The following is an 11,913-nucleotide window of genomic DNA, read 5'->3' as shown; positions in this document are numbered from 1 at the left end:
TGGCCATTTTGGCTTCCTCATACCTCTGAATCAACAGATAAAGAAGGGCATTACTGTACTATCTGGTGTGATAGATCCTGATTACGAAGGGGAAATTGGATTGACATTACATAATGGAGGTAAAGAAGAGTATGTCTGGAATACAGGAGATTCTTTAGGACATCTCTCTGTACTACCATGCCCTGTGATTAAAGTCAATGGGAAATTACAGCAACCCAACTCTTATATGACTACTAGTGGCCCAGACCCTTCAGGAAGGAAGGTTTGGGTCACCCCACCAGGCAAAGAACCACAACCAGCTGAGGTGCTTGTTGAGGGCAAGGGAAATACAGAATGGGTGGTGAAAGAAGGTAGTTCTGAATATTGGCTATGACCACTTGACCGGTTGCAGAAATGAGGACTGTGATTGTTATATTTCTTCATTGTATATCTGCATCAGATATTTTTGTTTCCTTCTGTTATGAACTGTGAAATGTAAATAAGGTTAATGCGTTTCGGTTGTATACGTGTTAGCATTTCATGGTAGGCACAAATATGACTTTATAATTGTCCTTATTTAGAGATCACATATGGTTAAGAAGATGTGTAAAACTGCCAGGTTGACAAGGGGTGGACTATGATAGTTGGAGTTGTGTGTCAACTTGGCTGGACCACAATTCTGTGTGGTTTAAGCAATTGTGATGTGGGTTATTCCCATGATGGGATATGATGTATATGTTTTGAGCAGCCAATCCATTGAAAGAGAGTTTCCCTAGGGGTGTGGTCTGCTTCCAATATTTTTATGGACATCCTAGGAAAATGTGGATCAGGATCCTGTTGTGGTGCCTACAACTGTCCATGAGCATACAATCCACCATTTGGCCTGGTGATCTTGGATTCATCATTCGTTGGAGTCAACAGACGGTGTACTGCCTGCCAATCTTGAGTTTGTCAGCCCCTGCAGCAATGTGAGTCGGGAAAAGCCTCCAGCTTGATGTTTGATCCAAGAACTTGGGACTTTCCAGCTTCTATAAGTGTATGAGCCATTTTCCTAAGATAAATTTCTCTCCCTCTCTCTATATATAAGCTTTACTGGTTTTGCTTTTCCAGAGAACCCAGCCTGACAGCACTGTACTTCAAGATAGATCTTGAAACATATTTTGTGATGGTGAATGCTATGGCATTCCTCCTCAATTTGTCATTCCCAGAATCATAGATCATATGGTTATCTGATTCAAAAGGGCCGAAAACAATCCATTTAATCTCACTAATGCCTAGGATATTGATCTCTATGTGTTCCATTTCATTTTTGGCAACTTGCAACTTGCAATTTTCCTAGATTCATACTTTGTACAGTCTATGTTCAGATCCTTTGAGGACATGGAAAAAAAAATCACTAATTTTACACAGAAAAGAAAGAAAGCTTGAATAAGCAAAGCACTACTGAAGTAGAAAAACAATGTAGGAGCTCTCATACTCCCCAATCTCAAAACCTATTATACAACCAAAGTAGTCAAAACAGACTGGTATTGGTACAATGATAGACACCTAAACCAGTGGAACAGAATTGAGAATCATTAAATACATCCATCCCCTATGGACAGCTGATCTTTGACAAAGGGTCCAAACCCATTATATGTGAAAGGGCTGCAGAAAAATAAAGCAAGATCTATATCTTATACCAAACACAAAAATGAACTCAAGATGGATCAAAGACCTAAATGTGAAACTCAAAACTATTAAGTTCATCAAAAATAAAATAGGGGCAGACTTAGGTTCCCTAATTTATGGCATAAATAGACTCTCAAGCATAAACCAAAATGCACAACCAGCAGGAGAGTAACTAGCTGACTGGGACTTCTAAAAATTAACTTCTTCTGTGCATCAAAAGACTTCTCCAAAGAGTAAAAAGAGAACCTACAGTTTGAGAAAAAAATGTTTGACATTGACATATCTGACCAGGGACATATCTCTAAAATTTATATAAAACTTCAGTACTTCAACATCAAAGGCAAATAATCCAATTAAAAAGTGGGCAAAGAACATGAGCAGACAATTCACAAAAGAAGATGTTCAGGCAGGGAACAAACACAGGAAGAGAGCTCATGAACATCAGCCATTAGAGAGATGCAAATCAAAACAACAGTGAAATATCATTTCACCCCAGCAATAGTAGCAAAGTTCAATAAGATAGAAAACAACAAATGCTGGCAAGAGTCTGGAGAGGTTGGAACTCTCATACACTGCTGGTGGGAGTATAAAATGGTACAACAACTGTAGAAAATTACATGACACTTCCTTAAAAATGTTGAAATAGAAATACCATTTGATCCAGTAATCCCACTACAAGGAATATATCCTAAAGAAGTGAGATCTGGGACACAAATAGATATATGCAAACCCATGTTCATTGCAGCATTATTTACAATAGCAAAGAAATAGAAACAACCTAATTATGGTACATAGTCACAAATGAAATACTATGCAACATTAAGAATAATGAAGAATCTGCAAATCACCTCATAACATGGATGAACTTAAAGGACATTATGCTGAATGAAATAAGTCACTCACAGAAGGACAAATATTGTATGAATCCATTATTATAAAAAGTCAATGAAAGTTTTATACAGGGAAGGTAAGTATCTTTGTTACAAGGGATGGAAGGGGAGAAGAGGGAAAATTGCTTGCTGGTTAAGAGACAGGTATTGATTTGGGTGAAGAGAAAGGCAATATAATAAAAGTGTGTGAGCAGCACAATATCACTAAGGAAAAGAAAGACACAGAGAGGCACACAAGAGGTACAGACAATAAAAGTAAGCACTATTACACACATAATACTGCATTATCTGTAATAAACAATGCAAAAAACGCAATGCACTGGCGTGGAGTCGGTTCCAACTCATAGTGACCCCTCCTTGGGTTTCCGAGGTGGTATCACTACAGAAGTAGATTGCCCAACCTTCCTTCCAAGGGGTGGCTAGTGGGTTTGAACCACCAGCCTTCTGGTTAGCAATCAAATGACTTAGGCACTACCTCACGAGAGCTCCCATTATTTGTAATAGCAAATACTAATCTGGTATGGGTAGGCAAAAAGGGACAAAGTATGGGGACAAAGGGAACAAAAACAAAGTTAGGATAACTTCTTAGCCACACGTAAGCACCTTGAGGGAGTGAGTCACTGGGCCTGCAGACTCAGGACCATGGACACAGGGGACATCGAGATCAATTGGCAAACCATAGTACACAAAACACTGTTCTGCATCCTACTTTATTGAATAGCAACTGCAGTCTTAAGAGCTTGTGAGCAGCCATCTAAAATGCTACTATTGGTCTCTCCTCGTCTGCAGCAAAGGAGAGTGAAGAAAATAAAAGATGCATGGAAATAATTAGTCCAAAGGACTAATGGACCATGAGAACCTCACCTTATAGGACCCTGAGACCAGAAGAACTAGATAGTGCCTGGCTACCACTGCCAACCACTCTGAAAGGGATTAAAATTGGGGATCCTGAGTAGAGTGAGAGAAAAATGTAGAACAAAACTAAATTTTAAAAAAATGAAAAAGGTTCTATTGGTTAGAGACTGGTAAAACCCCAGAGACAATGGCCCATAGTTCCCCTTTGGGCCTGGAATTGTATTCACTCCTGAGACTAACTTTCAGCCAAACAGTAGACAGGTCTATGAGCTGAACAACTACACCAGGGACATATACTCCTTAGATTAATCAACCAAAGGAGAGCAGAAAGTTAGCATTTGCACAAGGAGAAAGATAGCGAGGCAAGAATGCATAGGCAAGAAGAATATAGGGAAAGAGGAACCTTACTTTGTGGGGATTGTAATCAGTATCACAAAACAAAATGTGTATGAAGTGTTGAACGTAAAACAAATACGCTTTGTAAATTTCACCCAAATCACAATAAAAAGTTAAAAAAAAGGGGGGGAGGGAAATTGTCATATAACATGTTGTTGTTAAGTGCTGTCGAGTTGTTTCTGACTCATAGCGACCCCATGCACAGCAGAACGAAACACTGCCCGATCCCGCGCCAGCCCCACAATCCCTGCTATACTTGAGCCCATCATCGCAGCCACCGTATCAATCCATCTCGTTGAAGGCCTCCCCCTCTTTCGTTGACCCTCCACCCTACTAAGCATGACATCCTTCTCCAGGGAATGGTCCCTTCTTACAACATGACCAAAATAGGTGAGATGAAGTCTGGCCATTCTTGCTTCCAAGGAGCATTCTGGCTGCACTTTCTCCAGGACAGATCTGTTAGTTCTTTTAGCAGTCCATGGTACTTTCAGCATTCTTCACCAGCACCACAACTCAAAAGCATCAACTCTTCTTCGGTCTTCCTTATTCATTGTCCAGCTCTCACATGCATACGAGGCAATTGGAAATATCATGGCTTGTGTCAGGCACACCTTAGTCCTCAAGGAAATATCCTTGCTCCTCAGCACTTGAAACAGTTCCTTCGCAGTTGACTTTCCCAATGCTACACGTCATCTAATGTCCTGACTTCTGCTTCCGTTGGCATCGATTGTAGAACCAAGCAATGTGAATTCCTTGACAACCTCAATCTTCTCTCCATTTATTGTGATGCTGCTCATTGGTCCAGTTGTGAGGATTTTTGTTTTCTTTATATTGAGATGTAATCCATACTGCAGACTGTATTCTTCAACCTTCATCAGTAGGTGCCTTAAGTCATCCCCACTTTCAGCAAGCAAAGTTGTATCATCTGCATATCTCAGGTTGTTAATGATTCTTCCTCCAATCCTGATACCACGTTTTTCTTCATATAGTCCAGCTTCTCGGATTATTTGCTCAGCATATAGATTGTATAAGTGTGGAGAAAGGATACAACCCTGATGCACTCCCTTCTTGATTTTAAACCATGTAGTGTCCCCTTGTTCTGTTTGAATGACAGCCTCCTGGTCAAGGTACAGATTCCTCGTGAGTACAATCAAGTGCTCGGGGATTCCCATTCTTCTCAATGTTGTCCATAATTTGTCATGATCCACACAATCAAATGCCTTTGCATAGTCAATAAAACACAAGTAAATATCTTTCTGGTATTCTTTGCCTTGAGCCAAGATCCATCTGACAATAGCTATGGTATCCCTTGTTCCATGTCAGCCCCAGGGTTACAGGTGAGGTGAGACAACGCAGGGACGCCCAGAATAGCAGGCTGGAAGAACAGGAGAAAGGGGATAAAATCCAGGAAGCCAGAGAGAAGAGCAATCAGCCGAAGGGATTAGGTGAGGAGAGGAAACTCAGGCCTGCCCAGAGTAGCAGGCCGGAAGAACAGGAGAAAGTCATATAACATATTTATGTTCTTTATTTACTACATGTTTCAAGGCCAAGTTAATTAATTAAAAATTATGGGAATCATTTAGTCACATAGTTATGTTTTGTTAATTTATAGAGATTTGACTATGTTATATTTCATTATCGTTCAGTGCAGGGGCACAGCCCAATTTCACAGTTATTTATGACCTGTTTCGCGGACTTCTATTACCTATTTTCAAAGTTAGAACAACTTTCTAATGCTTATAGTTAATGGTTAAAGAACATTATAGAAATAAGTATATTTCTATTTCCAAGTTAATAAATTCTCTATTTCTAACTTCATATTATACATGACTGATACATAGATGGTTGAAAGCATTATAAAACCATCCTAACAGTATAAAAAGCATTTTAGAAGTCAACATAAGAGTGACTTACACATATGTGTCTTAAGACCATTATAGAATCAGATGTGGTCTGAGAGCACAGAAAGCATACAGAACCACCACCTCTTGATCTCAAGTCACATTTCATATAAAAGCTGGACAATGAATAAAGAAGACCAAAGAAAAATTGATGCCTTTGAACTGTGGTGTTGGCAAAGAATACTTCATGAAAATACAACAGACTACCAGGAGGAACTAATCTGTCTTGGAAGAAGTATAGCCACAATGCTCCTTAGAAGTAAGAATGGCCAGACTTTGATCATGTTTGTCAGAAAGGACCAGTCCTGGAGAAGGATATCATGCTTGGTAAATTAGAAAGTCAGCAAAAAAGGGGAAGACCCTGAACAAGATAGATTGACACCGTGGCTACAATGATGGGTTCAAGTATAGTAAGCATTGTGAGGATGGTGCAGGACTTGGCAGTGTTTCATTCTACTGTCCATACTGTGGCTATGAGTCACAGCAGCTTGCTTGACAGCACCTAACAACAGTTGCTGTAGGGTTATAAGGTCATTTGAAGTCCAGTGCAATGTGTGGTACTATGTCGCATGAATATTTCTCATTTTTTGAGATAGGCAAAGACTAATGTAGTTTATATGAATAGTTCTTAAAAGGCCTGTTAGGCTCTGTCAGTGGATTTTTCATATGTACTTATGTTTTAAAGTTTCTATAAGCATTAAAATGTGTAACTATATATGGTAAAGTTTTTGTAATAGGGGCAGATTTTGTTTGAATGCCTAGTTTTTGTTGTTGTTGTTATGTGCCATTGAGTCAGCCCTGACTCATAGCGACTCCTCTTTGGGTAGGATTGCCCAACCTTCCTTCCGAGGAGTGCTTGGTGGGTTTGAACCACCAGCCTTCTGGTTAGCAGTCAAATGCCTGAGGGACTACACCACCAGAGCTCCTAACAAATTAATTAATTTTAAATAGGAATTGTTTAGTGACATATTTATATTTTGTTAATTTACAGAGATTTGATTAAAGTTATATTTCATTATCACAGAGCGCAGGTCCATAGGACAACTTCAGAAAGTCATTTACAACCTATTTCACTTATCTTCTGTGATCTATTTTCAAGATGACAATAACTTTCTAACAACTTACAGTCAATGGTTAAAGAACATTGTAGAAATACATATGTTTCTATTTGTAAATTCAGAATTCTGTTTCTAGCTTCACATTATAAATGCCTTATACATAGATGTTTGAAAGCATTATTAAAGCATCCAAACAGTGTAACAAGCATTATAGAAGTATACATAATAAGTGACTTATACATATGTGTATTAGAACATTACAGAATCAGATAAGATTTGAAAGCATAAATAAACATAAGCCATTAGTATGATTATAAAGAATAAGACCAGACAAGGAAAGTTAACCAGATTTAAACACACAGATGCTTTCTTCTTTATCAACTCATTTTATTTCAGGATAACAGCCTCAGAAAAGCTAAAGGAGGATGTGGTTGTCAGAGTGATTATTGATCATTTTCCGAAGAAATACTAATGCTATTTTCTCCACTGACTACGCTCCTGTTAGAATTAACCAGAATTCCATGGTTACTTTGATTCCTCTGTTTTTACCTCAATTTTCTTTTGTACAACTTGTTTTACACGTGCAAAGCCACCAACGATAAACGAAAACAGAAAAAGTATTAAACGACTGAATATTGTAAGTAGCATCTTGTTTACATTAGCAAGTACTCTGGCTCGAAGACCTGGTTCTCTGTCAGGTGGAGGGCCACTGTCTACACTACCACCTGCTCCTTTCCCATCACAATATGGTGGTCTCCAACCATGCAGACAGTGACAGTTATCGTTGTTGTTGCACACTCCTTTGTAGTTGCATGTTGATACATTACAGGTGAAATGCAGGTCTTGATAATAGGTACAGTTCTGGTTAAGACAGTATCTTCCTGGGCCACACGTGGCACCATCCACTACAAGCCCCATGTATGGCTTCTCTGTCCCAAAATGAGCATCATATCCAGAGCATCTTTCGTCTTTAATATCATGAACTATTAACTGACGAAATGTAGAGTGCTCACCTCCACCAGGGACCTCGGTGACACCACGACAGTGCAGCATTCCACAAAAAACATCGTCTGCTTCACATTTCACAGGCTTTCCTCCCCCTTTTATCACCTTCACCCCACAGTTTCCAAATCGGTCACCTATTATGTTCAGTTGGTTATAGCAAGCTGGTGAAGCATCTTTTATCCCATATCCAAAAAGGGCTTGACATTGCATATCACGGTCACTACAGTTTCCTCTCACACAAACAGCTAATGGTGAACAAGGGGTTCCATCCTGGATATAAGCGTCTCTTGGGCACTCATGCGTTTTCCCATCACAGTATTCTGGTAGATCACAAATGCCACGTATGTCTCTGCAAACATATCCAGGAGGAGCATATATACAGTTACTGCAGCAACCACCTGCATCACATAAACTGCCAAGGGTCAGGGCACAATTGGTCCCACAACACTTATCTTTAGTGCATTCTTTAAAGGAGCCACAGTCACATTCTTCTTTCTGATTTACAATCTTGTCTCCACAACGAGGAGCTACATAAGGAAAATTATTGTATGGAGTATTTCGAGCACTCAAGCAAGGATCCCAACTCATAAACTTATCATGGAATCTTGCATAAGAACAATTGCTCCACATATCCATAAGACCAGGCGCAGAAGCCATGACACAGCTGGTTCTTCGAAAACAGTAACAACCTGCTCCATCGTGTGAAACACCAAAGTTATGAGCTATTGTATGTGCTGAAATAGTTGCAGCCAGAAATAGGTGATAACTCTTTACAAATGCATATGTAGCTCCCCAGTTGGGATTACATACTCCATCTGTGAAGGCAAAATATCTAGAATTTCCCAGTTGATGTCCAGTAAGAAGCAATGAAGTATCATGACTAATTTGGCCCCACCATGTATGCAGCTTCCATAAACCGAATACATTGACTATATCACCAGCGCCACCTCCACTTAAGGCTACTTTATCAGAGTCATTCCATATGCACAACACACGTATAAAGACATTCAGATGTATAAATCCATAAATGGAATCCATTATGTTGTTTATAAGTACAACATTTTCTACTATGTGTGTCATATTAGTGTTCTGGCGGTATAATGAGTTAGAAACTGTGTAGTGAAGTTTTAATTGTTTCCTATGTCCCACCCACAGATACACAGGGCCTGCTCTAGAAGTTTCAGTAAGTTTCTCCTCTTCAAAAGCTAGATTTTCATTTTCCTCTTCAATCACACACTTTTCAACCTCTGTTGATTTTTCTTCTAACACAAGCAGAGAAATCACATGCTCGAATTTGGAAGAAGCCTCCAGTGGTTTGATTTCATAAGTGAAGTCATCTACCTGCAGCATGCCACGCAGACCCCCGTGGCAGGTGTCCAGTGTGGCCATGGACCCAGGAACACCTTCCAGGTAGCTGAAGTAGTAACAGTCTCTGGGGACAAAGGGGTAATCCTCCTGCATGGCACCTTGGTCATTGTTGGTAATGACAGGGAAATCTCGGGGCAGCAAGTTCTTCTTGACCTTCATGTGAACTATGTGTCTTCGGCCCTGGAAGCGCATACTGTAGGAGAGCTGACCTGTCCTATGAGCTCCACTCACCTTGTGGGGCGCCTTCCTGGGAATCACAACTTCAGAGGAAGTGAAGCGCCATCCTGGTGGGCCACGGGAGCAGCCAACAGAGGACACGAGCGCCCAGAGCACTAGCAGCAAAAGAGGACCTTTTGCGAGGTCCTGGGCCCAGGCTGGCCCCATGAGTGAGAGAGCCAGTAATGAGAGAAAACTCAGTCAAGTGGGAGACAAGGAGGTCTATCTGAAATAGTGACTTTCCCAGCAGGACAGCAATGAGGAGAGCAGAATAAGGCTGAGGACATGGCCTCTGTGAGTGATGCAGGATCAGGGGCATGGCTATTACATAACAATGACTGTGTGCTCATTAGGGAAGGCTGGGCTTAGTGAGCTGGGGACTCTAGGGCAAGGTCCTAGAGAAGAGGAAGAAAATGAGAACTGAAGAATATAGAATGTATGTGTGGGCCAAAAGGTCCTTTATTCTTTAGTGGGTGTCACAAGGGACTAATAAATGTCTTTAGGGCAACTTCAGAAGAAATAAAATGACTTCTTTCATAAAGTATTATGAATAAGTCCTATTTCTGCTTCTCTGCTCTGATATTTATTACAGTATGCAGATTGCATGCTTTCATAATTTTTTAGGACAATCACAGAACACGCTGAAGTCAGTATTTTCTTTTGATCTTTAGCATTACTCAGTGTGAGTACAGACTTGGGCAACTCTCCTAAGGTAGGGCAAGACCCTTCTTTCTTCATCTGATTTCTTTTACTAAGAGAAACTCTTAATCTGCCCAAACCCATGGTCCTCTCTATACTAGATATATGGTCTACCATGAGGTTTTAATGCTCTTAAGTTCTTCTCTATATGACACGATTTCAGGAAAGACAAACTTGAACTTCAGTGGCCCTTTGGGTTTCTTGGGGCTTGTCAAACTTGTTCATCACTGTGGCATCTTAGAAGAATAGGGAGATAAAATTGTTAATTCATCATGGGTAAAAAACCAAAAACCCAAACTCACTGCCATCCAGTCAGATCTGACTCATAGAGACCCCTCCTTGGGTTTCCGAGGCAGTATCACTACAGAAGTAGATTGCCCAACCTTCCTTCTGAGGAGCGGCTGGTGGGTTTGAACCGCCAGCCTTCTGGTTAGTCATATGCCTTAGGGCCTACACCACTGGAGCTGACACTAAATAGCACAAAGAAGTTAAGGAAAAAAAAAAAAAAAGGACACATTCTAGTCTGTTGAAATCTGTTTAAGAGAACTTCAACTTTCTTAACTCTCCCAAAGACATTCTCTCTCTGAGGAACTCTGCTTCTGCCTATTGTAATGCTTCTCCTTTCTCACTTCCCTCTTACTCTGTCCATATCTTCTCTCCCTTTTTTATCTTCTTATTTTTCTCCAGTTCTTTTTGGCTAATAGACCTAGAAATTCTATCATGCCAGATATGCTAGAGAAAACATTTTTCTTATGTCTAAACCTGAATTATTATGTCGAGCTCTGGTGACATAGTACCTAAGGCCTTTGACTGCTGACCAAAAAGTTGGTGATTCAAACCCACCAGCCACTCTGCAGAAGCAAGACTGGGCAATTTACTTCTGTAAAGATTACTGCCTCGAAAATCCAGAGGGGATTGCTATGAGTCGGAATTGACTCAATGGCAGTGAGTTTGGTTTTTTGGTTTGAGTGTTGATGGGCTCAGGTATAGCAGGGATTGTCAGGATGGTGCAGGACCGGGCAGTGTTTCATTCTGTTTGCAGAGGGTTGCTCTGAGTCTGAGCTGACTTGACAGCACCTAACAATAACAACATAGTTTTGACTGAGAGTAATCCAGTCCTATTGACAAGAGTATGATAAATCTGTCTAGAATGTTTGGCACAGATCAATAAATAAATAAAACCAAACTCACTGCCTTCAAGTTGATCTGACTCATAGAGATCTGCTTGGGTTTCTGAGGCAGTATCACTAAGAAAGTAGATTGCCCAACCTTCTTTCTGAGGATTGGCTGGTGGGTTTGAACCACCAGCCTTCTCGTTAGCAGTCAAATGCCTTAGGCACTACACCACCAGAGTTCCCAAGAAATGCACAGGATTATGCCATAACACTGACAACACTTTTTGTGTTAATGGTCTATACCCTGAAATATTAGATGCTATCTAGAAGCATAAAATTCACTGGCAGGCCACACCTACACAGTTCTACATGTTGTTGTTAGGTGCCATCGAGTAATTTCTCACTCATAGTGACCCCATGCACAGCAGAATAAAACACTGTCCGATCCCACGCCAGCTCCATGACCCTTGCTATACTTGAGCCCATTGTCCCAGCCACCATCTCATTGAAGGCCTTCCCCTCTTTCGTCGACCCTCCACCTTACCAAGCATAACATCCTTCTCCAGGGAATGATCCCTTCTGACAACATGACCAAAGTGGGTGAGACAAAGTCTAGCCATTCTCGCTTCCAAGGAGCATTTCGGCTGCACTTCCTCCAGGACAGATGTTAGTTCTTTTAGCAGTCCATGGTACTTTCAGCATTCTTTGCCAGCACCACAACTCAAAACCATCAACTCTTCTTCAGTCTTCCTTATTCATT

General features: G+C 40.6%; 1 protein-coding gene across 1 annotated transcript; it reads right to left on the bottom strand.

The window, feature by feature from the left end:
* Positions 1-7,275: 7,275 nt before the first annotated feature.
* On the bottom strand, positions 7,276-9,315 carry LOC103198233 (disintegrin and metalloproteinase domain-containing protein 20-like). The gene has a single exon (XM_007942356.1). The coding sequence runs from the start codon at positions 9,313-9,315 to the stop codon at positions 7,276-7,278; it is 2,040 nt and encodes a 679-aa protein (XP_007940547.1).
* Between the last annotated feature and the right edge of the window lie 2,598 nt (positions 9,316-11,913).

The sequence above is a fragment of the Orycteropus afer genome, unplaced genomic scaffold (assembly GCF_000298275.1).
Source record: "Orycteropus afer afer isolate SDZICR_OR568_19922 unplaced genomic scaffold, OryAfe1.0 scaffold00088, whole genome shotgun sequence".
NCBI classification, from domain to species: Eukaryota; Metazoa; Chordata; class Mammalia; order Tubulidentata; family Orycteropodidae; genus Orycteropus; species Orycteropus afer.
This window is presented reverse-complemented; position numbering and strand designations above follow the sequence as displayed.

Excerpts from the sequence above, each read along its gene's own strand:
- LOC103198233 (XM_007942356.1), bottom strand. The coding sequence starts at position 9,315 with ATGCGCTTCCAGGGCCGAAGACACATAGTTCACATGAAGGTCAAGAAG.